General features: G+C 55.6%; 1 protein-coding gene across 1 annotated transcript; it reads left to right on the top strand.

The window, feature by feature from the left end:
* The first annotated feature begins 293 nt into the window (after positions 1 to 293).
* CHID1 (chitinase domain containing 1) lies at positions 294 to 26,814 on the top strand. Its single transcript, XM_031942549.1, has 13 exons — positions 294 to 369; positions 1,300 to 1,428; positions 1,926 to 2,075; positions 3,816 to 3,948; positions 4,633 to 4,677; positions 5,742 to 5,848; positions 14,285 to 14,346; positions 16,222 to 16,314; positions 19,178 to 19,282; positions 19,697 to 19,852; positions 24,905 to 24,985; positions 25,677 to 25,719; positions 26,579 to 26,814. The coding sequence occupies exons 2-13, from the start codon at positions 1,318 to 1,320 to the stop codon at positions 26,675 to 26,677; spliced, it is 1,185 nt and encodes a 394-aa protein (XP_031798409.1). The 5' UTR covers positions 294 to 369; positions 1,300 to 1,317; the 3' UTR covers positions 26,678 to 26,814.
* The last annotated feature ends 52 nt before the right edge of the window (positions 26,815 to 26,866 follow it).

The following is a 26,866-nucleotide window of genomic DNA, read 5'->3' as shown; positions in this document are numbered from 1 at the left end:
ATGGGGTGAAGTTCCTACCCTTGGGAACACCCTCAGGGTCAGGGTCCGGCCATGACCCGGGGAAAGAAGATGCGTTAAGAGACCAATCGCTGTGCCCCTTTAACTATGAGCGCTCGCCTGGCCCCGCCCCTCTCCCTCGACCCCGCCCCTTCCCCTGTCCCCGCCTCTCCACCAGGGCCCGGGCTCACCCTAGTGACGTCACCGCGTCTCCCTCCGTGGCCCCGCCCCCCGCTAGGCTGATGCGGCTGCGTCCCCTTGGTTCCCGAAGCTGCTTCCCTCGAATGGAGCCCACGCGGGGCGGGACTTCCTGACCGGCACCAGCAACTTCCGGCCGTCTCCAGCTACCTCTCCGGGAGAGCCCCGGCGCAGGTGAGCTCCCGCCTGCCTTGTGGCTGCGGGGGAGCCGGGCAGGCGCGAAGGCCCCGGGGGCAGCGGGCGCGCCCCTGCGGCCCGCCTCGTTGTCCCTGCCCGGGGGCGGGGGCCGGAGGGGCCCGGGACCCGCCCCCCCGAGGGGTCTCCTGGCGCCCCCTCCCGACTGGGAGGTTCGGCTCGGGCCCCCCACCCCCCCTCGCTCTTAGTGTCTTCGCCGCGCTCAGCCCGCTCACGCCCTGGCCGCCCCCGCAGCCCCCGCAGCCCCCGCCTGCCTCAGTCTCCCCACCCGTAAAATGGGGCCGGTGCAGCCCCTGACTCCAGGGCCGCCGGGACAGCCCAGACTCGCGAAGTTTCTGGCGGGAAAGTTTCTGACCGCAGTCCCGCTGCCCCTCCCCCCACGGGTCCCTGACCCTTCTCCCTCCGCGGCCCCGCCCTCGGTAGCTTCCCCGCCCCCGGGGCCCGAGAGCTGGGGGGGGGGGCGGAGGGGGGCGCGCCTGCCCGGGCCTCGAGGGAGCTCCCTGGGACCCGGAGCTTCCCCGGAGCTTCCCGGGCAGGGCCCTGGGCTCGTCTGGCGGCGGGCGAGGGCAGAGGCCCCTCGGGGACCTGGGGCTTCTTGGGGGTGTCGGGATCCCTTTAGGCCGGGGCTGCAGAGCGTCGCTGCTGGCCTTGTTGGCCCGTTGCTTCGGGGCCGGGCTGGGCGGGGGGAGCCCTTCGGGACGGGGCTAGTCCGGCTTTTCAGGGGCGCGGCCGTTGCCTGGGGGGGAGGGGCTCAGTGCCGGCCTCCCTGCTGGGGGGGGCGGCCCCGGGGACCGCAGTCCCGCTGCCCGCGGCTGGGCAGAGGCTCCTTGGACGGCGGCCCGAGAGCGAGGACGTGGGGCAGGCCTCCCCGACGCCTGACGCGCTCTCTTCCCCCCTCCCGTCCCGCAGCCTGGGGCAGCCCTGGCCATGGCCCGCCCCCTGCCTCTGATGTGCTTCGCCCTGGCCTGGGCGTTGGGCGGCGCGACGCTGGCGAAGTCAGACCCCAAGAGGGCGGCCTCCGGAGGCCTGCAGGAGAAGGTAGGACCGCGGCCCGGCCCTGACTGGCTGCCGGAAGCGGCCGCCTCCCCGCTGGGAGCCTCGGGGCAGCTCAGTTCTCAGGGCGCTAGTCCGCCAGGGAGGCGGGGCTCGGGGGGAGGCGGGGCCCGGGGAGGCGGGGCTCGGAGGGAGGCGGGGCCCGGGGGAGGCGGGGCTCGGGGGAGGCGGGGCTCGGGGGGGGAGGCAGCAAACCGTAGAGAGCGGAGGGGGGGCGAGCGCCCCTTTGCGGCCGGGAAGTTCTGAAGGGAGCTTTGGACTGATGGACAGGGAGGCGCGGGAGCAGCCCGTGCGAAGGCAGGGAGGAGGGGCCCGGCATGGGGGGAGTGAGGGCGGGCTGCGGGGGCTGCCCAGGGACCCCTCCTCTTCCGGAGCCTCCGGGCCGGGCGGCCTCCCGTGGGAGGGTCGCTGTCCCGGACAATGGGCCCGAGCGCTGACCGGGGCCTCTTCTCCGTCTCGCTCTCGGGCTTCCCCCGGACCAGACCCAGCTGTCCGCGCAGACCGTGCAGGAGCGGGGCCTCGTGGTGCCGGACCCCAAGGCCCAGGACGTGGTGTTGGAGCACAGCAGCTACTGCGCCCCCAAGACCAAGGAGAGGCACTTCTCTGGCCGCGTCCTGGGCTACGTCACACCCGTAAGGGAGGCGGGGTCGGGGGGGGGTCTGCCTGCCGGTGTGGGCCCGTGTCCGGGGTGCGCCCGTCTGGCGTCTGTGTGGGGCAATGGCCCGATTTGTTACATCTGGACACCCCACGGCCCCCTCCTCCCGTCAGGCTCAGGAGAAAGTCCTCCGGTGGTCGTGGCCCCCCCAACCTGCTCTGCAGGTCCCACGGTGGGCTTCCCTGTCATGGCTCAGGCTCTGCCCCTGCCAGGGGCTCCTCCCGCCTCCATCCTCGGCCTCCGGGCTCCATCCTGGTGCACTCCGCTCTCCCCCTTCCGTGGGAGCCTTTAGACGCCCCTCGAGGGCAGGGCCTGGCACAGAGCTTGGTCACCCCCCTTTAGCTCCTTAGTCTGCCCAGAATTCAGGCTCTCAGCCGGGACAGCCGTAGAATTCTGTTTTAAAGCTTAAATTCCTTTTTTCCCCTTAACAACCCCCCCGCCCCCCAATTAGTGACAAAAAACAGTGCTCGGAACAGCCATGCCCGGGTGCCCGTCTCCTGAGGGCGGGCACCACCCCCACGGGTCTGTCTGCTGACAGGGCCCCCAATCTCCGGGGGCGCTCCGGCCATAGGCCCTGCGCTCACAGCGGTCGGCCCTCACCCTCAGGCACTTACGTGTGCCCGGCAAAGCCAGTGCAGGGCTCTGCCAGGTGCTCTGGGGTCCGGGAGGGCTTCGTGCCAGACTGAGGGGCAGGGCCTCAGAGGAGACACGGGAGAGCGCGTCAGCGGGGGCTCCGCTTGTGCCAAAGCCCCCAGGGAGGACGCAAAGGGAAGAGAATGAGCATTTATTAGGCTCCTGCTGTGTGCCAGGCACTGTGTTGCCCAGGAGGCAGAGAGTGCTAAGGGATGAGCCTGGTTCTGAAGAATGAGAGAGGGCAGGAGGGAACAAGGCCCTGGGACCCGGCGGCAGCTCCAGCCTCAGGCTCAGGAAGGCCTGAGTTCAAATCTAGCGTCAGATGGGACCATCCTGGCCAGTCCTGCTCCCCGTGGCTCACCTGGCCCTGGTGACCTCCGGGGTCTCTCCTCTGAGCCTATGAAGGGATGCAGGCGGTGGCCCCCAGAGCAGAAAAGGCTCCTCCCTACGGTTCCCAGGCGGCGATTAAGGGCCTTCTGCACCAGGGCCCTGGCTGGTTCCAGGTGTCCTCAGTGCCCGCGGGGCTGGGCGCGGGGGTGGTTATGTGTGTGTGTCAGGGTGTGTCTATGTGTGTGCATGACTGTATGTGTGAATGTGTCTGCGTGCAGCTACGTGTGTTTGAGTGTTATGTGTACGTGATTGTGTGTGTGTGTGTGTGTGTGTGCTTACAGTGAGTAAAAGGTGAGTGAGAGGAAAGGGGGGGAGCGAAGCTAGCCCCCAGAGGCCCAAGCCCAAAGCTGTGCTCCCCACAAGGGCCCCGGGTGGCCCCGGTCACTTCCATGTGGACAGACCCGGCTGGGAAGGAGGGAAACCAGCCGGAGCCCGGCAGAGGGGCGGGGGAGGGGGCAGAAGCCCCAGCGAATCTGCTCTGAACATGCCCAGTGGGCCAGGGCAGCCCCTCCATGGGCACCCTGCTGCAGTGGGAGCTGCCGCCCCACAGGATCCCCCAGCTTCCTTCTCCTCCATGCCCCGGGGAGGGGGCGGCCGGCCCCCGGGACCCTGGCACCAGCCCTAGCCCGCCCGCTGGGGAGCCCTCACTAATCCCCGTTCCGCCGTGTCTGCCCTTTCCCTCTCCTCCCGCAAGTGGAACAGCCATGGCTACGACATCGCCAAGATCTTTGGGAACAAGTTCACGATGATCTCCCCAGTCTGGCTGCAGGTGAAGAGACGGGGCGTCGAACTGTACCAGATCTTGGGCCTCCATGATGCTGACCAAGGTATTGGGCTTGGGGCCAGGGCCTGTGGTCAGGCCATGGGCAGGGCTTGGGCCCCTCTGGGCATAGGAGCAAGGGCTGGGGAAGGGGGGAGGAGCAGTGGATGTGGGCAGGAGCTATCTGGGAGTGGGAGTGTGTGTGAGTGTGAGGGTGTGTGTGTGAGGGTGTATGAGTGAGTGTGTGTGAGTGTGTATGAGTGAGTATGTGTGAGTGTGTTGGGGAGACCTCCCCACAGTCCTCGGTGGGAGGGTCACGTTCCCTGGGCATCCTGGGCTTGGCCCTGCCAGGCAGCATCTGGGGTCCAAGTTTGGGGCCAGATTGCTAGGACTGACCTTGCAGCAGAAGAGCTCAGGACCCTGGTGGGGTTTAAGGGGCAGGATGCCCACGGCCCTGCCTCCTCCATGGCAGGGCCCCTCTGCCAGCCTCTGGGGAGGGAAGCCTGGGGTGGGGCCAGGAGTCGGGTGGCAGGGCAGCCTAGCCCTGCTGGGCCTCTCGTTGGCGCTGTGCCGGCTTATGGTAGGCCGGGCTCGTCTCCGGAACGGGCGGTTTTCTGGGCAGCATTGCTGCGGTGGAAGGGGCGGCCCCTGGGCCAGCCACCTCCGAGCCACCCCAAGACCCATCGTGCCCTGAGGCAGGGGGCTGCCCCAAGTGTGCGGGCTCATTTTTCTGTTTCTTCTCTTCTGACAGACTGGATGAAAAGCGTAAAGAAGCAAAACAGAAACGTGCGCATTGGTGAGTGGGGCCCGTGGAAGGGGAGAGGCAGGAGTGGGGCAGAGGCCCCCTCCAGGTGCAGTGGGTCTGCAGCCAATCTAGGGATGAGCGGATCAGCACCATGGACAGCCCCTGGCTTGTGGGCTTCTAGTAGGAAGAGCTGACAATCCCAGTCCCAGCGCCTCCCCCAGTGCTGGCTGGGGAGCCAGGGAGACAGATGGGCAGGCAGGCAGATGGACAGATGGACAGATGGACAGGCAGACAGACAGACAGACAAGGAGAGGTAGGCAGACAAACAGACAAACAAAAAGACAGGCAGACAGACGGGCAGGCAGACGGACAGGCGGGCAGACAGGCAGACAAGGAGACAGATAGGCAGACAGACAGACAGACAAGGAGACAGATAGGTAGGCAGACAGACAAACAAAAAGACAGGCAGACAGACGGGCAGGCAGGCAGATGGACAGATGGAAAGGCAGGCAGACAGACAGACAAACAAGGAGACAGATAGGCAGACAAACAGACAGACAAAAAGACAGACAGACAGGCAGGCAGACAGACGGACAGGCGGGCAGACAGGCAGACAAGGGACAGATAGGCAGACAGACAGATGGACGGGCAGGCAGACAGACAGACGGACGGGCAGACAGACAGACAGACAGACAAGGAGACAGATAGATGACAGATGGACAGGCAGGCAGACAGGCAGGCAGACAAGGAGATAGATAGGCAGACAAGGAGATAGATAGGCAGACAGATGGGCAGGCAGGCAGATGGACAGGTGGACAGGCAGGCAGACAGACAAACAAGGAGACAGATAGGCAGACAGACAGACAAAAAGACAGGCAGGCAGACAGACAGACAGAGGGTGTGCCTCCACGTGCATCCATGGATTTCCTTTGGGAAAGATTGCCTGGAGCATTGTAGGGGCCCACTACCGCTATCCCTCCTCCTCCAGCTTCTTCCCCTCACTTCTTCTCCCTGGTCTTCCTTCCTCCCATTTCTGCCCCCCAACCCCCCCACCACCACCACCAGGAAGGGCCTCCCGCAGCGGGTCACCCTCCTCACTGGCACATCCTTTGCAGTGCCTCGTATCCTGTTTGACAAGTGGACCCGGGATGACTACAAAAGCTTGTTTACCAGTGAAGATGAGATAGAAGAGCTGGCTAAGATCTTGATCCAGGTGGCAAAGGTAGGTCTTGGCCCTGCCAGGGTGCCATTCAGGCGGCTCCTGACGATTACGTCCCCCTGGGAGGGGGACGGTGGTGGTTTGGCTCCAACCAGCCACGTACTCCCGCCTCTTTAGTGGATTCTCTTGCTGGGCGGCCGCTTCCTGTTTACTTCCTCAGAACGGCAGACACTTTTCTTGTGTTTCCTCGGTGACTTCCCCGAGATCTGAGGACACCTGATCATGAGGTCTGAGAGCGTGGGGTTCGGGAACGGGGCTCTCTGGCAACTTCTGGCCAGGAATGCCTTCCCAGGGGCTCGGGATGGGCGCTTTTCTGGCACCCAGAGCAAAGAGCAGCCAGCACAGGGAGGTGCCCAGAGGCTCTGGGGCCAACACTCCAAGTGTGACTCCTTTGGCAGGCTTGAAGGTCAGATGTGAAACTGAAAAGCCCATCCTGCTCTGATCCTGATACGTGATACAAAATATCCTGAGCCTTTAGCTTTGGGACGTCTCCAGCTCTTTGCCGGCTGCCCTTGAGAGGAGAATCTCACAGCTGGCCCAGACCTCTAAGGCCCACCTTCCACCCAGTGCTGCTCAAGAGCCTGATTTCTGGGGAAGGAGAGCCAAGATGGCAGAGTAAGGGAAGGGACTCCCCCGGAGGAAGGTGTTCCCCTCCAAACTCTTCCCTCCGCTCGCACTTAATAGTACTTTATTTTTTTCCAATTCCATGTAAAGATCCTTTTCAATGTTTATTCCTTTTATAAGAGCTTGAGTCCCAAAATGTTTTCTCCCTCCCTCTCTACTCTCCTCCTCAAGGCGGCAAGCAATCTGCTCTAGATTATACCGAGCCCTTTAAGAATAACTCCTCAAATGGAATTCTGGAGGAGCAGAACAAGAAGAGGTCAGGGTGAAATGATGTTCCAGCCCAGGACAATTTAGGGCACTGGGGTAGTGATCGTACCTGGAGCCTAGCACAGGCCACTGGGGCTCCAGCAGCAGGCCTTGAAGGCAGTTCATCATATGTGGGAGCTCACAGTCCACAGATAGCGGATCAGAAGATTACACAGGACCCTCTGCTGGCATTGGGCCCAGAATCCTGTTGCATAGCTCATATATGGTTCTGGGTCACAGTCCCAGAGCTAAGAGAACTGCCAGCTTATTAGCTCTTATGGCCACAGGGCTGCACAGGTCACAGTTCCAGAATTGAGAACAGTGCTTGTGGTGGCTCACAGACCAGACCACAGGCCAGGAGAGCAGTGATCACACTCCTCTCTACCTTAAAAGAGCTGAAAACACTTGTCTTTGCCTTAAAAGAACTGAAAACCTTCAGATCCCCTTATGACAATCCCACCTTTCACCCTAGCTCTGAAAACAGCAGTGAGAAAGCCTGAAGCGTGGAATAGTGCCCCCTTGATCTTGGGAGAAAAGCCCGACTTTTTTTTTTTTAGGAAGTTATGTCAAGAAATAAAGGGAAAATGAACAAAGTCGAAAAGAACTTGACCATAGAAAGTTATTAGAGTGACAGAAAAGATCAAGACAGAAACTCAGAAGAAGACAATGAAATCAAAACCTCCTGCAGAGCTTCAGAGAAAAATGTGAATTGGTCAGACCAAAAAGAATTCCTGGAAGCGCTCAAAAAAGGATTTTTTCATTTAAATAAGAGAGAGAGTGGGAAATTGGGGGAAAGAGATGCGTGTCACAAGAAAATTATGAAATGAAAGTCAGCAAGAGGCACAGACACACACACATAAACACAGAAGAAAATAACACCATAAGTAATAGAAATGGCCAGTTTGGTAAAAGAGACACAAAAATCCACTGAAGAGAAAAACTTTTTAAAGAACAGAATTGGCCAAATGGAAAAAGATGTACAAAGCATACTCGAGAGAATGATTCCTTTAAAACTGGAATGGGGCAAGTGGAAGCTTGCATCCATGAGATTATCAAGTGATGAAACAGCCAAAAAATGAAAAAAGAAAAGAAAATGTTAAATATTTCATTGGGAAAACAACTGACCTAGAAAACAGATCAAGGAGAGTTAAGTTTAAAATTATTAGATTACCTGAAAACCATGTTTAAAAAAAAATAAGAGTCTGGACCTCATATTTTAAGAAATGATCAAGGAAAACTCTCCTGATATGCTAGAACCAGCAATAGGATGGAAAGAATCCACCAGTCCACCTCCTGCAAGAGAGCCCCAAATAAACCCCCCCCAAGAATATTATAGCTAAACTCCAGACCTCTCCAGTCAAAAAGATAATATTGCACGTAGCCAGCCAGAAACATTTCAAATCACCATGGAGCCACAGTCAGGATCACACAAGATTTAGCAGCTTTTCTTCATGGGGCTTGGATTATGAAAATGAATATTCAGTGGAATAGAGCATTCCTGATGAAAAGACCAGAGCCGAATGGACAATTTGATTTCCATATATTAGACTCAAGAACCATAAGAAGGTAAACAGGAAAGAGAAATCATGAGGGACTCAATTAGATTAAACTGTTTCCATTCCTACATGGGAAGATGATACTTGAAACTCTTTAAGAACTTTTTCGTTATTAGTTAGAAGGAGTATATAAATTGAGGGTATGGATATGAATTGATTATGATGATTTCCAAAAAGTAAAATTAAGGGGTGAGGAAAAGCATTGGGAGAAGAGGGAAACTCTAGAGGTAGAATGGGGTAAATTATCTCACAGAAAAGAGACGTGAAAGGAATAGTTTTTACAGTAGAGGGGAAGATGTAGAGGAGGTGGGAAAGTAACATTTGAATCTTACTCTCATTGGAACTGGCTTAAAGAGAAAATACCAAACTGTTCAGTTGAACAAGAACTTTGTCTTGCTCTTGTTACAAGAAAGTAGGGAAGGGAGGGTGGCAAGAGAAGAGGGGGATGGTAGAAGGGAGGGCAGATTGGAGGAGATGATGGTCAGAAGCAAAACAGTCTTGAGGAGGGACAGAGTAAAAGGGGAGAGAGAGAAGGATAAACAGGGCAGGGAATAAGATAGAGGGAAATACATAGTAGTCATAATTGAATGTACACTATTCTAGTTAGAGACCTCAATTTTCTCTTTCCAGAACTTAAACTAAAAATTTGTAGATGGTCACAGACAGCGGGGGAACTCTGGGTGAGGTATAAGACCCTCCAGCCCAGAGGGAACTTGCTGACAAGTCTGGTTCAGCTCCTCCCCTCCCCTCAGGGCTTTCGGCCTTCCTGTGAAGTCAGGGGTCGGTCGGTGATAACCTGTATCTTAATTGATGCAGAGTGATACCAGGTGGCAAACTACATACAATAGCAAGTTGTTTATGTGGTCCCATGTGCGCCTTATAAGCTGGGCGCAGGCCCAGTGTTTTTGTTACACAAGGATATGAGGGTATAAAAAGGAGAAAATCCTTGAAATAAACAGACCCCATTTTTCCACCATCATTAGGAGTCCCTCCTCATCACTTCTCCACTAGGAAGGTATATTTTAATCACCCTGGCGTGGGGACTCTAGAAAGCAATGGTACGTTTTGTTACCCCAACTTGGGGGCTCTAGAAAGCGGAACACAACAAAAATTAAACAAGAAGAAAGTTAAGGAGGTGAATAGAATTTTTTAAAAGTAAGCTACGGTAGACCTCTGGATGTAATTGAATGGGAGTAGAAGGGAATGCACCTTTTTCTCAGTGGTACACCTGTACAAAAATTCACTCTGTATAATGCATAGAAACCTTATAACCAAATGCAGAAAAGCAGAAATAGTAAATACCTCCTTTTCAGATCATAATGCAATAAAAATCACATACAATAAAGATCCATGATAGTACAGGTAAAAAATTATTTGGAAACTAAATAATCTAATACCATCAGGAAGCATTATCTATAACAGGGGTAAACTAGAATAAGATCGCATTAAGATCGGGGTGAAATAAGTATTTCCATTATCGTGACTATTATTCAGTATCACACTAAAATGTTAGTGATCGTAATAAAGTAATTACAAAAAGGAAATTGAAGGAATTAGAACCCACAATGAGGAAACAAAACTTATTACTCCTTGCAGATGTATGGTATACTTAGAGAGTCCTAGAGAATTAGCCAAAAAGTAGTTGAAATAACAATTTCAGCAAAGTTGAAGGATTTCAAATAAACCCACATAAATCATCAGCATTTCTACATATGACCAACAAAGTCCAACAGCAAGAAAGAGAGAGAAATTCCACTGGAAAAAATGTAGGCAGTCAGATGATACAGTGGACAGAGTATTGGGCCTGGAGTCAGAAAGATGAATCTTCCTACCTTCAATTCCACCCTCAAACACTTAGCTGTGTGACTCTGGGCAAGTCCCCCTGCTCGCCTCTATTCTTCATCTGTAAAATGGGCTGGAAAAGGAAACGGCTACCGTTCTGCCAAGAAAACCCCAAATGGATTCACAAGGAGTTAGACAGAAGTGAAAAAGACTAACAATAGTAATAAAAGGCAATCTAAAATACTGAGGAGTCTGCCTGCCAAGACGAACCCAGGAGCTCTATGAAACAATCACAAAACACTTATCTCCACAAATATCATCAGATCTAAACAATTGGGGAAATTTTAATTGCCGATGGGTAGGCTGAGCCAATTTAATGTCAGGTCTTATTCAGTGTCATTCTAATCAAACTACCAAAAAATCGTCCTATAGAGCTAGAACAAATAACCATTCATCTGGAAGAACAAAGGGTTAAGCATATCAAGAGACTCAATGGGGAAAAAATGTGAAGGAAGGTGACCCAGCAGTACCAGATTTTAAACTATAAAGTGGTACTCGCCAAAACAATCTGGTACTGCGCAAGAAATAGAGGAGGAAATCAGTGGAACAGATGACCATAGTGATCTAGTGTTTGATGAATACAAGGATCCAAGCTTTATGGACAACAACTCAGTATTTGTCAAAAATTGCTGGAGAAACTCGAAAGTAGTTTGATAAAAACTAGGTATAGATCAATATTTTACTTTATATATCAAGATAATTTCAAAATGGGTACATGATTTAGACATACAGGGTGATAAACAAATTAGGGGAATATGGAATAGCTTACCTGTCAGATCAGTGGATAAGGGGAAAATTTGTGACAAAACAGGAGTGAGTGTTATGGGAAGCAAAATAGATAGTTTTGATTATATTGCACTAAAAACTTTTTGCACAAATAAAACTTGCAACTGTGATTAAAAGCAAAGCAACAAACTGGGGGGAAATTTCATGGCAAATTTCTCCAACTGGAGCCTCATTTATCAAATACAGAGAACTAAGTCAAATCTATAAGAATACAAGTCAGTGAGGTGACACATTGCATATAGCAGTAAGCCTGGAGTGAAGAGGACCTGAGTTCAGACATTTACCTGTGTGATTCTGGGCAAGTCACTTAGGTGTAAGAGAAAGAAAAGAAGGAAGGAAGGAAGGAGTAATTTTCAGAAGAAAAAAATCAAATCTACTTATAGCCATATTTAAAAATATTCTAAATCACTATTGATCAGAGAAACACAAATTAAAACAATTCTGAGGTACCAATTCACATTTATCAGATTGACTAATATGATAGCAAAGGAAAATGACAGATGTTGTAGAGGATGTGGAGAAATCCTGATCATTCCGACGAGCAATTTGCAACTATGTCCATAATGCTAGAAAACTCTGAATACCTTTTGATCCAGAAACAGCAAGTTGCTATCCCCAAAAGATTAAAAGAAAAAAAAATGGTTCAAAAATATATGTACAAAAATATGGATAACAGCTCTCTTTGAGGAGACAAAGAATCAGAGATTAAGGGAATGTCCATACATTAGGGAATGGCTGAACAAGTTCTGGTTTGTGACTGTGACTGAATACTATAAGAACTGACGAGCGGAATGCTTTCAGAAAAACCTGGAAAGACGTATTTGAACTGATGCAAAGTGAAGTGAGTAGAACCTTTTACAGAGTTCAAGTGAGCAGAACATCGTACACAGTAACAATACTATATGGTGATCAACTGTGGATGACGTAGCTGTTCTCAGTAATAGGGTGATCTAAGACAATTTCAAAGGACTGTTGAAAAATGCTATCCACCTCCAGAAAAGGAACTGATAGTCTGAATGCTAATTGAAGCAGACTTTTTAAAACTTTAATTTTCTTGGATGGGGGGGGAGGTGCTGTGGTCTTTTGGGGGGTTTTTGCAAAATGACTAATATGGAAATATGTTTCTCATAATTGCACATTTGTAATTTATCAAATTGCTTGCCTTTTCAAAGGTGGGGAGGGAAGGAAAGGAGGACAAGGGTTTGGAGTTCAAAATTAAAAAAAAAAAAAAACGAATATTAAAAATTGTTTTTATATGTAATTGGAAAAGATATTTTTTAAAAATTAAAAGGCAGAAGCATACAACTTACCTGCTGAAGTCAATGTGGAAGATCGCCAGGAAAGGTTTGTCCTGAGGGGCCAGAAACAGACCAGCGCAGGCAGGGAGAGGCTAGTGACCTGAGCAGACCAGGGGCGGGCGTGATCTCTGTGGCTAGAGAAGTTACAGAGACCACTCTGCTCTAGGCTAACTGCTCTGCCTTGATTACAAAGCAGTAAACTGGCAGAGAAATTAAAGCCTGGAACAGAGGGTACTCTAAAAAAAAAAAAACGCCAGAACCTAACACTGGCTGTAGCTACTCAAACCTGGAAGTGACTCAGGAGACTGAAACGCAGCCCTGCAGCCACATGCTGTGGTTTGGGGCTTTTGCCTCTAATCAGCACAGTGGGGGGGCTCGGCCTGGGGCAATAGAACTTCCCCAACAGAACTGTGCTTCCCAGAGCAGACACTTCCTGTCCTGCAAATCCATTCATTGCTCAACTGCTAAAACCCACACCCCCAGGGTGGGATTTGGCTTGGGATAGTGAAACTCTCACTGCTCAGCGTCTAGCCCCAGGGCAGTCGTTATCTCACACAGTAGGGGTTCTTTGCAGGGCACTTTCCCAGCTCTGCCCTCAGACCTGAGTTACTTCCAGGTGGGGAGCTCTTTCCCCGAGAACTCCAGTACCTCCCTGCTTTTTGCAGCTGGCTGGCAGGACAGCTACCCCGCCATATATCGCTCACTGCTCTGCAGAGGAAGCTGGTAACCTCCTGGCCCTGAAGGCAGACCCTACAGGCTTTAACAAAATGAGTAAGAAAATCAAAAGGACAATTGATAGTTTCTACTCAGAAAGAAAACAGCTTTTCAACCCTGAAGAGACTAATAGCAGTCTCCAGACAATTGTTGGTCCCCAATACAAAAGGTTCTCCTAGAAGAGACTATTAAAAACCTTAAAAGAGAACTAGAAGAAAAATGGGGAAAGGAAAGAGAAGCTATGCAAGAGAGTACAGAAAAGACATATAACTCACTAAAAGAAAAATCTGACAAAGTGGAAAAAGAAAACAACTCCCTGAAATGTGAACTGGAAAAGGTTAAAAAACTCCCAAGCAGTGCAGGGAAACAGAATTTGTGAATTGGAGAAAGAAAATAACTCACTAAAAAAAAAAAAATTAGTGAAATGGAAAAAAATTCCATAGAGCAAAATGACGCATTTAAAAACTCAATCAGACATATACAAAAAGAAGTAAAAAAAGCTAATGAAGAAAATAACACGATAAAAATCAGAACTGAACAAATAGAAATGACTGACTCATTGAGACAGGAAGAATCAGCCAAGCAAAACCAAAAAATTCATGAAGATCAAAAAATTTAAAAGGGCCTGATTTCCATGGAAGGGTACCTGGAGCGTATCTAGGGGGAAGGCTCTGTTCACCTCGCTGGTAACCTGCACAAACTCGCGGCGGGTGAAAATATGCTGTTGGAACCCTTCAACAGTGCTGTCAGGATACTAGATGCATAGGATGTGTCAGCCGAAGTGGCTGCCTGTGTCCTTATGAGCACCTGTCCTCACAGCTATTAAAGACCTCTGACTAAGAACCCTTTTTGAGCCTGGTTAGTAGCCCCCCTCCCACCTCCTATCCCCCCCTCCCCGACTGTGGAGGTTTCTAACTTCTCCCCTCAACACAGTATGCCCTTGAACCCACTGCTGGATGCCACTGCCAGACCCTGTCGCCTTTTATGGGACCTTGTCCACCATCCAGGCCTTTAACATCACAGGATCAGCTACAAAGAAAAAGAAGTGGGGCAGGGGGGGCGGGGAAACCAAGGCACATGGTTAAATTCCTGCTTATTAGGAGAGAGAAGTATCAGTGGCCTCAGCTTTAGGCTCTGCAGGCTTCTAGACCTCTCCAGCTGCTGATCCCATGGCAGGAGGAGGCCCATGGTTGATAAAAGTGTTCAGGTGCAGGCTCTTGGCATTCCCGGCTAGTGAGTGACTTGTTAGAGGTGGGGAGGAACCCAGGTTGGTGTGGCCGCTCAGCTAATTTAGGGTTTGCTTAAGAGACCTGCTGCCACCTTCCCAGCTGCTTTCCCAGGGAGAGAGCTGTTAATCTCCTTCTGTCTTTCAGAATAAGCACTTTGACGGCTATGTGTTGGAGGTCTGGAGCCCCTCTTTGCAGGAGCAGCAAAAGTGAGTGGGGACATGGATGCCAAGGGGTTACTCTCAGGTGGCAGTCGGAGAAGGGTTTCTGCCAGGAGTTTAATGTCAAGGGGTTTCTGCCTGGGAGTAAATGGCAGGGGGCTCTGCCTGGGAGTTACTATCAAGGGATTTCAGTCTTGGAGGTTAATGTCAGGGAGTTACTGCCTGGGGGCTAATGGCAGGGAAGTCCTAGCACATGGTGATTCTGGTTCAGTAGGAGATGGAATCGTCTTAGTCCAAGTGGTGGAATCAACTAGGAAGTCCCCAAGGAGGCTGGGAGAGGCCAAAGCAGAGGCCTTTCAGACCCTTAAAGTCTCTTCAGGATCTGCCTAGGCCCAGCTCCGGGCTGGGCGCTGTTGGGGAAGGGGGTGGGGACACCCGCATGGCTTTCTCCGCTCATTACTTTGGTTGTAAAGCTGCTGTTCTCTGAGAGCAAAACTAAGGAGATTGAAGGTATGAAGGAAGACGAGAGAAGCCCCTCCGCTAGGCAACCATACTTGATGCCAGTTACTGTGGCAGCTGCGGGAGGAGTGGAAATGATCAAGGAAAAGGTGCCATTGTGGTGTCTCCTGGGACATCTTTCCTGGGGATGCTGTTGGGGGGGGGGGGGTTGGAGGCAGTGCAGCATAGCAGTGAGAACACGTGCCTCAGGTCAGGAAGACTGGGATTGACCCTGGGCATCCATCCTCTCCACCTACAAAGAGTCATGTTAGTCAAGTGCTTTGCCTGTCTTCCAAGCTAGAGGACCAGGGGACTGAGGACAGCTAAAGCCTGCGGGGAGCGCTCCTCGGACAGAAAAAACACCCTGCCGCTGCCCTGCTGGCCACGCCTTAGGGGCTGGAGGCCTTTAGCGTCAAATAGGCTCGTCTATGAAACAAGACATGGGGGCCTCCCCACTTGGGCTCCCTCCTCCCTTTCACAGTCTCTTCCTGAGAAACCCGTCAGGCTGACAGACAGACGTGCCCAGACAGAGACAGGGGAAGGACGGATGGACAGGTAGACAGACGTGCACAGATGGAAGGGTGGAGAGACCAGTGGATACACAGACTGTGTGTAAGTGCGTACTTAAGAGACTGCGCTGAGTACTTGTCAGGGACACAGGTTCGAGGGCTCAGAATAGTTTCCCATTTTCCTAGATTCTAACAGGGGAGGCTGGCGTGCGGAGGGACTAGAAAGTAGTTGTGGAGTGGTTTGTGTGGATGTGTGCAGGTGAGTTTGTGTGAGTGTGTATATATGTGTGCATGTCTGTGTGTGTGATAACAGATGCCACATCCTCTAGGCCGGCCCTTGGCAGGGGCAGGATTTGAACCCGGGGCCAGGGCTCTTTCTGTAATGTCCAGAATTAATTTTCACAGTCTTTGGGTTGCTGGCCCCCGGCGGAGTTGCAGGCACACAGTTGGTGCTTAATGCTTGCTTACTGGGGAGAGACTCTCCTTAGCTGCTGCAGACTGGAGGCTTTTTTGACTGAGTAGAGAAGCGGCCACCAGAGGGCACCCGGAGTTGCTTCTCATTGTGAGCCTCCCTGGAGTTCCAGGATTCCCCACAGCAGTGGGCGGGGCAGGTCCCCTTCTGGCATCCTTTGAAGATGTGCTGTGCCCCTCCCTCCCAGGGCTGCCCCTGCCCCGCACTGTCCCCCCTTTTCTGTTTGGTTCTTTCGCAAAGAACCTTGGAGTTCCATCTTGGAAGAACCTTGGAGAACCATCTCCTCCTTGGAGATGGAGGGTCCTTCTGTGCCACCCGGTCTCCCCACTTCCAGGTCTCCCCCCCCCGGTCTCCCCACTTCCAGGTCTCCCCCCTCCCCAGTCTTTTCCAGGTCTCTCCCCCCTCCTGGTCTCCCCCTCTCCTGACCTGCCCCCTCTCTTGCAGGGATCTGCTGCATACGCTGACGCACGTGGTGGAGGCCCTGCATCAGGAGCAGCTGATGGTCATCCTGGTCGTCCCGTCCACCATTGTCCCAGGGTGAGTAGAGAGCGCTGGGCCTCTGGGCAGAGAGTCACGGACGATGCTCAGTTGCCGTCTGCACCCCAATGGAGCCCCGGGATTTAGGGGGCACGGCCTCAGGGGGCAGGTGTGCTTGGTGCCTGTTAAGGTCCGTCCAGTTGGGAAGACAAGGCCGCCCAGTCTGAAGCGGTTCCAGGAGGATGTGGAGCAGGGGAGGGCCTGAGGAAGACCCCGAGACACCCTGGAGGTCCCGGCCTTGCTTGGGGCTAACCCTTCCCCCACCACGAGTTCCCCCTTCTTCCCTTCCCATTTGCTTGTTGAGTGAAATGTATTTCCATGCCCAACTCTGTGTATGTGAGTGTGTGTGTGTCTGTGTGTGAGTGAGTGTATGGTGTGTTAGGGGCAATTCAGGTGAGAGGGAGGTTCAGGTATAACCCCCTCCACAACCCCCCCTCCCAGTTGCAGGCCCGTCTACCTGTCTCCCCTCATTATGTGAAATAATTTTCCTCTTCCTCCCCCTCCTCCCCTTCCCCTAAGCAGACATAAGCGGGGTCGCTCCCCCTTTCTCTCTGCCTCTGATAGGGGTCGGCTTCAGAAGCGCAGCCTGCACAGAAGCGCTTTATCCGGGTTTCACCCTTCACTGGGCATTGGGCGCGCTGACCCATCCGCGTCCCCTGTCTCCCGTGCTGGAAAGCCAGAGCTTCTCCGCCTGAGGAGCGCTGGGGAGGCCTCTGCCTCCATAAAGGCCCCTTTCCTTCCATCAGACCGTCCTTAGTTTTTCTGGGCAGGTTCTTCCATATTCCATATTCACCGGCAGTTCCGTGTTCCAGGTTCTCTACTCCCTTATGGTGCTGGCTGTCATGTCATGTGCGCACCCGCCTGTGGCCCCTTGGCTTTTTGGGGGGGAAGCTCAGCAGTTCTCACTTTGGGGGTTTCATTCAGGAGGTGACCAGGGGATCCTTCACATACACATACTCACACACACGCACTCTCACATACACACACACACCCAGTTCTCAGAGTTGGACAGTTTTCTCTGAAGGGTTCTTGAAATCTGAAGTCTCAGCTCTTGTTTTTTCTTTTTTTTGATCGGGGCTTTCCATGCTTCTTTAACGTTTTTTCCCTCCTCATCAGTGTTTTCAAGGTCAGTCATTTTTCCTGTGAGATGCTCTGGCTTTTCTTCTTTCTTTTTCATTCTTCTGACCTTAATTTTGTTTTTTACCTCGAGGAGTCACTGGCTTCTCTCTGGCGCTTTTTCATTTTCAGGGCGTTTGTGCCTGGGCAAAGATCTGTACCTCGGGTGCCAAGCCGAGCGAATTCCCTTCCCAGGCCTGGCTTCCTTGGCTCCCGTTTCCTTCCCCTTTTCTTCTCTCCTGCTTTCATTCCATTTATAGAAAGTTTTAGCTTTTTTTAAGCCTTTGCTTTTTCCTCTTCTAGGAATTCTAATTGAGTTTGTGCCAGTCTGTGGTCTCCTTTCAGGCTTTGCTTGGGGACATTTGGGCGTCATTCCCTTCTGCATTTGGGCCCGGAGCGTCCCTGTGGCCATAAGAGGGCTTTTCTGGGGGGTTCTCTGCTCCTTCTTCCGGACCACTTCCTGAACTGGGAGGGCTTTCTGGGAGGCTCTGAAGGGCAGGTCTGGGCTGCTTCTGCTCTCACTCTCTCTGAGGGATGGCTCAGAAATGATCCTGGAGCGTTCCAGGAAAGCTGCTCCCTCCCCCCGTTGGTGATGTGCTACGCCGGCCCCCCTCAGCCAGCAGGGAGGCGACTGCAGGTGTGCCTCTGCTCTGGGAGTCCCTGGCCTGGTGTGTGTGAGAGACAGACACGCAGACAGAGCCAGAGGGTCATTTCCCTGGCTCCTGAGCCCGCGCGCCACAGCCTGACCCTTTCCTGGGCTCCCTGCCCTTGTGTGGCTCATCTGGAAGGGAGGGCGGCACACAGGCGGCAGAGCCTGGCACGGCCTGTAATTGCTTCTGTGTGGTTCCCCTTGTGAGCCATCAAAATCAATTTGCAGCAGCTGGGGCTTCCAGAGCGGGTCCTGCCGGGGGTGCTCGAAGGAGGGGTCCTGGGCATTGCCTGTACTCCCCCCCCCCCCCCCCCCCCCCCCCCCCCCCCCCCCCGCGCACGCCAGCCGCTGCCTGCTCCTGCTCCCAGCCGCTGCTGCCCCCCAGGGGGCCGCTTCTGGCTGAGCCGGCCCTGGAGATCCCTGGGAATGGAGCCAGGACCGGTGCTGTCTGCCCGTCACTGGGGCTCACAGAGCTGCAGACCCCCCAACTGGAGCCGTGTCTCCCAAACCCCCCTCCCCCAAAAAGAGCTCATTTATGTGGCTCTGAGATGTCAGCACTTACCGTTTAATGTCAAAATTAACCTTAGCCACACCGTGGGGAAGGGGCAGCATGGAGGATGCAGGGGCCCCCAGATAGGACTTCTGGGGGGGTCACCATGGAGGCCGGCTGTCCCTGGGCTGGGGGAGGGGCAGCGTGGAGGGTACAGGGGGCCCCCAGACAGGATTTCTGGGGGGTCACCATGGAGGCCGGCTGCCCCCCAGTTGGGGGAAGGGCATGGTGGAGGGGCTAAGACCCCTAGCCGAGACTTGGGGGGTTACCTTGGAGGCCAGCTGTCCCGGGGGGAGGAGCCTCTGATGTTGACAGCAGGAACTTGGGGTGTCCCTGCACTCCAAGATTCAAAGGGAAAATGACTTCTGGCAGAGGAGAGGCTATTTTGTCCCCCTGGGGCCGGACGGTTCGGCCTGGTGTCCAGCAGCCCCTGTGGGCCAGGGCGCCGCAAGGCTCCGCTTGTGGATTGGCCGGCGGGCTGCTGGCTCTGAGGGGCCCGGGAGGGAAGGCCCGGAGTGGCCCTTGTGACGCCGTGTCCGTCTTTGCAGGAAGGACCACCTGGGGATGTTTACCAAAAGGGCCTTTGACCACCTGGGCCCCATAATCGATGGCTTCAGCCTGATCACCTACGACTTTTCTGCCGCTGCCGAAGCGTGAGTAGCCGTGGGCAGGGCCCGGCCCTGGGGGTCCCCTGGGGCTGCCCCTTACCCCTGTCGCTGAGGGGTGCCCATCACAGAGGGTCCAGGGCAATCCCTTCAAGTAGATCCTTGGCGTGCTCAGGGGTGTCCCCCTGGCCCTTTGGGGGAGCCCGGCCCAAGGCTGGAGGAGGGACGTCTAGAAATGGGCCTGGGGCCTCTCCCACCTGGGTTCTCAGGAGCAGAAGTGTGACACCCGTCCCTCCCCTCTCCTCCCCCCGCCCCCTGCAATTGGTGCAGCCTTCCTAGTAGCCGGGCCTGGCTCAGCAGGTCCCACAGGCCAGGGGGCTGATTGGCGGGCCAGGGTCAGGGCCTCTGGGGATGTCCCTAAGAGTGTGCAAAGGCCTCTTTCTCCTTCCCCATTTGCCTTAGGCCCGGCCCAAATGCACCTCTGACCTGGGTTCGAGATTGTGTCGAGATCCTCGATCCAGACTCCAAGTGGCGAGACAAGATTCTGCTGGGCCTCAACTTCTACGGCATGGACTTCTCCGCCACCTCGGACTCGAGGGAGCCGATCCTCGGGGACAGGTGAGGCCGTTCCGGGGTGAGAGCCGGCCTGGGAGAGCGGGGAGGGCAGGCGGCCGACAGAAGCACCAGGGGCAGGCAGGCGGGCGGCGCCGAGGCCGGACTCGGCCCTGTGAGAGGCGCAGCCGACGGCCCGGCTGCCTCAGCCCGCAGCAGGCTCTTGCCCCAGAGCTGCTGGGCCCATTGGCTTCTGTCTGCTGGGGCCCAGTCTGCTCCCCTCTGCTGCCTCCCAAGGACCAGGCGGTTTGAGTGAGGGACTGGGCTGCGTGCTGGCACTGCCAGGCAGGGGCTCTGCGCCCATGGTTAGGTCATCACTGCGGATAGCAGGGACTGACTGGTTGGTTGGTTGGTCACCCAGAAATGCAGATTACATTCAAAAATAAGGTCAGGCTGCTTCCTCGCTTCCTGGCAGAGAATGGTTAAACATTTACCTGCGTCCCATTGCCGGCAAGCCCCTCTTGTTCTTCGTTGTCCCCATGATTTCCTTGGAGGTGCTTAACCTTTTTTCCCCATCACATGAATTTTCTTAATTAATTTTTCTAGCTCTTTAAAGTAATGTTCTGGCAGCTTCATTGCTTGGGCACTGGATAAACTCATTCAGTTGCTACTGTGATTTTTATCCCGTTGGCTCAGCCTGTCCACGGACAGTTGATTTCTCCAGCTAATTTGCTGCCCGAGCGTTCTCTCTTTGTATTCATTAAGGCTCCGGTGGGTGTCTTGGTAGATCGACTCCTAAACATCTCGTAGACCCGGCGCTTCTCGCAGCTTTTCTCTTGCCGCCTCCTCCTACGGGACTTTGGTGGTAACGTACAGAAATGTCGGTGCTTGTGTGGGCTGGTAAAAGTTACTGCTGGTTTCGAGGTTTTTCGTGGACTCTCCGGGGTTGTCTAGACCAGGGGTTCTTGAATTGTGTGGCCCCCTCTCCGAGGTGTTTCTGGCAGTGGTCCCGCCTGCGCCGAGGGCGCACGTCATGTGCCCAGGGCCGAGGCCGCAGTCAGTGCAGCGGCAAATCCTGCCAGAGACTCGTCTTGAGCCGTTACCCTCAGACGCTCCGCTGCCGCCACGGTTTTCCCAATGCCCCGTCCAGTCACGCTGTCCCGTGCCCACAGTTCCAGAAGCTTTGCTCTCCCCAAGCTTTCCATCCCCGCAGAAGTGACCGCTGGGTCCCTCGGGGTTGTCCCTCGTCCACTGGTCAGCACATTTATGGGCAGTTACGGATCATGAGCGGGGGCGAGCCTGATGTATAGTGGACTGTTTATAAAGGGCAATGTTCCCATACAGATCGAAGGGGGGGGGGGTGCGTGTATCGCACTCAGGGCGCCCACCGTGACAAGGACTCCTCATCCCGCGTTTGTCCTAACGGCGGCTACATAACGAGCACTCTTAAAATCTGCCCGTCAGGCGTGAGATGTCTTACTCCGGCACTTCCGTGAACAGGCTGGCGCGGGAAGCCATTGCCCAACGCCGGCCTCAACACTACATCAGGCAGTTAGTGAAACGAGCACCTGGATCCCCGTCTGTTGCTCCTCCTTCAGGGCAAACGAGGGAGGCTCTGACACCGGGACTGACTGATCCGCCAGACAGACAGTGATCCTCCGATTGGCCCCTATTCGGGCTGCTTTGTGCGAGACTCTCCCAGGACGGTTCTCAGCGGGCCGGGAGCTGCTTCTGGCAGGGCAGCGCCTCCTCGAGGAGGAGAAATGCTGGAACGAACTTCGGGGACGGCAGCGGGCCTGGGAGCCGTAGACACGGGTTTGGGAGAAGTTTCTTTGCTTATTAAGAGCCTCTAGTTTTCTCTGGAAACCTCCCTTCTTGCCCATCCACTGAGGGTGTGCTTTCAGGGTTAGGTTTTATTTGTTAGATTTCAGGCCACAAAAAGAGATCCGGGAGTCTTGCCTTCCTGTGCTGAGCCCGGGGGCAGTGCAGGGATCTGATGACCTTGGGGAGCCATGTGCCCGATGCTGCCCACACAAGAGCTCCACTCTGGGCCTCGGGGGCTCCACTCTGGGTCTCGGGGGGCTCCCTTGGGCCAGAGCCGTGTTGGGCCCCTCTGCTAAGCCCGAGAACCGTGGATCCCAGATCTCTGCATCCTGGGATCCCGGCCGGGGGTCAACATCTTGGGCCTGGGCGAGGGTGAGCTTCCTGTCTTGGCTCTCCCCCCGTCCATAGTGCCCCGAGCATCCGCCCTCCACCTGAACTTGCGCCCTTCCTCCGCTCGCTGTTCTTCCAGGCTCCCCTGCCTCTGGAGCCCAGAGGGTACCTGCCCATGACCATCCCCCTCTCTGTGTCAGGAGGACCAGCTTGCTCTGGGTCCTGGCTGCAGAGACCACGCTCTGGTGCCATCCCAGTCTGGAGAACTGGCAACAGGGGTGGGGGCAGTTGCCTCCCCTGGGGACTAGGACTGCCGCCTCACTCCCTGGCTGTTGTCTCTTCCCCTGCCTCTGTGCTCTCCCAGGTCTGGAGGCTCCGGCCCTTTCTGAGGAGCTTTCTGTGGTGCTGATCCTGCCTCTGCTCCCAGCATCCTGGGACCCTTTCGGCTTGGGGTCCCATGGGGTGGCCTGCAGGACTTTATACCTGCCCCGGGACCCTCAAGACCCCAGCTGCCTGGGGGTATGGTCCCGGGAGGCCCCCGCGAGATGCTGGGATGGTGTTTGTGGGAGGGGCTGGAGAAGGAGGTGCTCGCCATGCTCTTCCTGAAGGTCGTCTGCAAGTCCCTGCGCAGGAGCCCAGGTGCCAGCTCAGCAGGGCTGCCTGCCAGGCCGGCGGGCGGGCGTAAACGGCTCGGGGCCTCAGAGACACACTCATACTTCAGCTGCCCAAGGGAGGTCTCCGGGCCGAGGACCTGCCACCGGCACAGAGGAGGGTGGGGGTGAGGGCGAGGGTCTTCATCTGGAGACGGCTGCTCCCAGACTGTCCCAAAAGGTGCAGAAGGGAGAGACCCTGGGATGGGCAAATGAGATCTCCCTTCTTTCAGCTTTTTGGGCCCTTTGCCCATCTTGCTGTGGAAGTGGGTGCATCATTTTCTTGAAATGTGAAATCTAGGGTCAGTCTTTTAATCGTGGCTTTTAGATAGTCCAGTGATTCCTAAATAATCTCTCTTCAATCTGTTTTTCAGGGCAGTTATTCCCCCCCACCCCCAGGAGATCTTTTTTCATTCAGTTTTTTTCAGTCTTTTGACTTTGTTTTTACTATTTCTTGATGTCTCATGAAGTCATTAGTTTCTATTTGGCCAAATCTGCTTTTCAGAAGTTAGGTTTTTCACTAATGTTTCACACCTAAATCTCTTTTTAGAGAGGAGCTCCTAATCCTCTCATTTGGTTTTTAAAAAAAAAACGTTTTTTGCTCTTTTAAAAAACCAAAACTTTCTTGAGCTCTTCTATTTCTTATTGAGCTTGTGTCCAATCTGAAGTTTTTTTCCGAGGTTTGCTCGTCCATGTTTTCGAGCCATTCTTCTGAGTTTGTGGCTCACTTCCCGGGCACTGCAGTAGCTCTTTGTGATCAGGCGCTTTCTTTGCTCAGTCTTCAGGCTCCCTCCTGACATCGGCTTTGATGTGGGTGCTGGGCTTTGATTCCTTCTCAGGGAGTGTCTGGTCTGCGTTCGGACCCTCGGGCTGGGGATCTGCAGGTCTTGGATGCCCCATCTCAGGCCAAGAGGCCCTTGGGAAGGTTGGGGTACGATAGCTGCGCCACTGCCAAAAAGCTTCCTGGGGGCTGCTAGGCACGCGGCCAAGCCCCCACACACACATCCAGCGGGCGTCCCTGCTCTCCGGCCTCTTCCTCTCCCAGCGACGTCCCACAGATTCATCTTGAACCACTTGTTGGTCCCACCACCCCTGGCCCGGGCTCTTTATAGAAACCTCTGGGCCTTTCCCACAGTGGGGAGAGTAGGGGAGGGGAGCATGCAGCAGCAGTGGAAGCAGGGCTGCTCCCCCAGACCCTGCCTCCCTGAGCCAGGGCAGACCCTGTTTTGTCCCACACGGGGGGTCACAGCAGCTCTTGTGATGGGAGGCCCACTGGGGCCTCTGTGATCACAGCTGCCGGCAGGCGCTTACATCTCCTGGGTGTGGGTTTCTCCCGCTGGGGGCACACAGTCCAGGACCCTGGGGTCGGCTGGAGGCAGGGGCAGGAGGGGGAAGGCTGCCAGGGGCAGGGGCCAGGGGAGGCGTCCTTGCTGTTCTCAGCCATCGTGCTGTCCCCCGCCCGCCCCTCCAGTCATTGGCAGGCTCCCCAGGCCGCCCAGCCCAGCCAGACTTTGCTGCTCTGGCCCCTGTGCTGTTCCTTGATGGGGGTCTCTGCCCCCCAGGCCCTTGTTCCTCCTCTGCCCCCCACTATTTGGGAGAAGGAAGAAAGGGGACGTGTGAATGAAGCTCCCACTGTGTGCCGACCATTGGGGGGGGGGGGGATGTTCTGGGTAGAAGCTGTGGCCACAGAGCTGAAGGGGGACTGAGGCTGGATCTGGACCCGGCGCTCTGCTAGAGGGATGGTGCCCCAGGATCCTTTTCCCAACCTAATGGGAATACATGGGGGCAGGGGTTTCTGCCCCTCCCCAGCAGGGCCCAGACACACAGTAGGCACTTCACCAGTGCTCCTTGGCTGAGGGCTGCCGTGTTCCCTGGTAGACCTTAAGCCCCTTGAGGACAGGCCCACTTCACTTTTGTCTCCATGCCCAGGCCAGCACCCAGTAGGTGCGCAACATGTGGCGCCAAGGGTCCTGGCCTGGTGAGGAGATACCCTGATCCCTCCCCCTCAGCCCTGGGGGGAGGGGTGCATCCTGGAAAAGAAATTCAGCTGCTAACCCCAACCCCCCCACCCCAGGCCCAGGCGGTTTCTGTGCCCCTGGCAGCCTCTAGGCATGATGGGAGTGGGGCCTGGGGAGCTCTCTTTCCTCCGCCTCTTCCTGGCAACCACCACCCCTGCCCCTCCCACCTGGTCACCCCCACCCTGCAGGCGACCCCCCCCCCCAGTCTGATCCTCACAAAGACCTGCTCTGCAGGCCACCTGACCCAATCCCGCCTCTGCCTGACGCCCTTTGGGTTTTTTTCCTGGTTTCCTCAGGTACATCCGGGTCCTAAAAGATCACAAGCCCAAGCTGCTTTGGCACCAAGAGTTTGCTGAGCACTACTTTGAGTACAAGAGGTGAGAGCTGAGCCCCTGAGTGGTCTCAGGCTTGGGGGGGAGGGGGTGATGGGCGTGGGAGGGGGGCCTGGACCTGGAAACCTTTGCCCTCTCTCCCCCAGAGGGTGCAGCTGCAGGGCTGAGGGGGCATCAGAACATGACGCTTCCCAGGCCGGGGATATCCGGCCCTGTTCTGCTCCCCCTCAGGTCCCCGTCCGGATCTCCCCTTCTCCAGAAGGTCCCTGGGCCCCACGGGCAGGATGGCACCACATAGGGAGGGATGGTGCCATGCCGGGTGGGAGGGCCGGCCCCGGGAGGACGAAGGCCAGAGCCTTGGGATGCATCCCACAGGGTGGGAACAGCCAGGAAGCAGCTCGTGCTGGGCAGGCCAGAGGGCTCAGTGGGCATCCACAGAGCTGACTGACCGGCCAAGCCGGAGACAGGTTGGGGCTCTCAGAGTTGGCTCACTCTCCTTGAACAGCGTGGGTGGGAGCAAGGACCACAAGGCTGGGGAGCGAGGACTCCCCCAGCATGGCCACAGACCCTTTTCCCTTAGTTGGCCTCCAGGCCTTGGGGTTTTAGGGGCCGACCTGCAGCAGGGCAAGGTCTGCAGGGTGGAGATCGGGGGGCCTGGTGGTCAGTGGCCCCCTCAGCTTGCACTGAGGAAAGCAGCTGGGAAATCCCACCCCCACACCCCTCTTGTGTCTTTCAGAAGCAAGAGTAGAAAGCATTTGATCTTCTTCCCAACCCTAAAGGTAGGTTGGTTTGTGCGCCTCCCAGAGGGCCTGGGGCTGGGCATGAACCCCATGCCCTCCACCGCCGAGCCTGGCCATTTGCCCCCCACCCCGTGGGGTCAGGGGGTTGCAGCTGTGTCCCGTGGCCCCTCCCCTGGCCCTTCTGGTGCCCTTCCCCTGCCAGGGCCACTCTCCCCTTAGGGCCATGGAGCAGCTGGGCCCGACTTCGCCCATGAGGCCCATTGGTCTCCCAGAACCAGCATGCCCTTCCCCTCCCCCCCCCCCCATCTCGGGGAAAGGCTGAAGTGAGAGTGGGCCTGTGCTACCCTGTGGGGCCGCGGGTGGTGGATTCTGAGCTTCGCTTGATAGGACTAGAGCATGATCCTGCAAGATATGGGGGGGGCACACCACAGAATACTGGGGGGCCGCGAAGGTACCCCCAGCAGCAGCCTCGGCTTCTGGGATTGGCCAGAGGTCCTGCTGGCTCGGGGAGGCGCTGTCTGGGCCGAGCGTGTGGGACCACGGCCGTGAGCACGTGGGAATGTGCCGGGCCCCCGAGTGACCCGGCTGGACCAGCTGGATCCCCGTTTGTTTGGGAGACTTTTAGCTCTTCCTCGTGTGACCTCTGACCAGCAGAGCTGTCCCCCGCTCTCCCACGCCGGGCCCACGTGCAAAGGACAGGAGCGTTTCAGCCCTGACTCCTTTGTACATGTGCCCTTCAGAGGCCATAGTCTGAGGGCCTTTGTGACTCCAAGCGGGTTCCTGCACCCCTGGCGTGGGCGCACTCGGGCTGCCAGGGCTGCGGGTCCGGGGCGTGTGCAGCGTCGTCCTCCGCCCCAGCACAGACCCGGCAGTGACCGCGAGGTCTCTTCTCTCTCAGTCCATTCAGCTGCGGCTGGATCTCGCCAAGGAGCTGGGCACCGGCGTCGCCATCTGGGAGCTGGGGCAAGGCCTGGACTACTTCTACGACCTGCTGTGAGGCCGAGCCGAGCTCCCCGTCCTTCTCAAACTGAGCCAGCGTCTGGAATTTTTTTTTTAAGAATTAGACTTTTGTATATCATTGGGGGTGACGGGAAAATCTCTGTGGAATACACGGGTCTGGTTCTTTCCTGTCCAGCGTTGGCTCTGGAGTCTCCCTGGGGGCCGGGACCTCTTCGGTCCTGGAACT

This window comes from Sarcophilus harrisii, chromosome 6 (genome assembly GCF_902635505.1).
Source record: "Sarcophilus harrisii chromosome 6, mSarHar1.11, whole genome shotgun sequence".
NCBI lineage: Eukaryota > Metazoa > Chordata > Mammalia > Dasyuromorphia > Dasyuridae > Sarcophilus > Sarcophilus harrisii.
The sequence above is the reverse complement of the archived record's forward strand: the minus strand, read 5'-3'. Positions and strand labels throughout refer to the sequence as shown.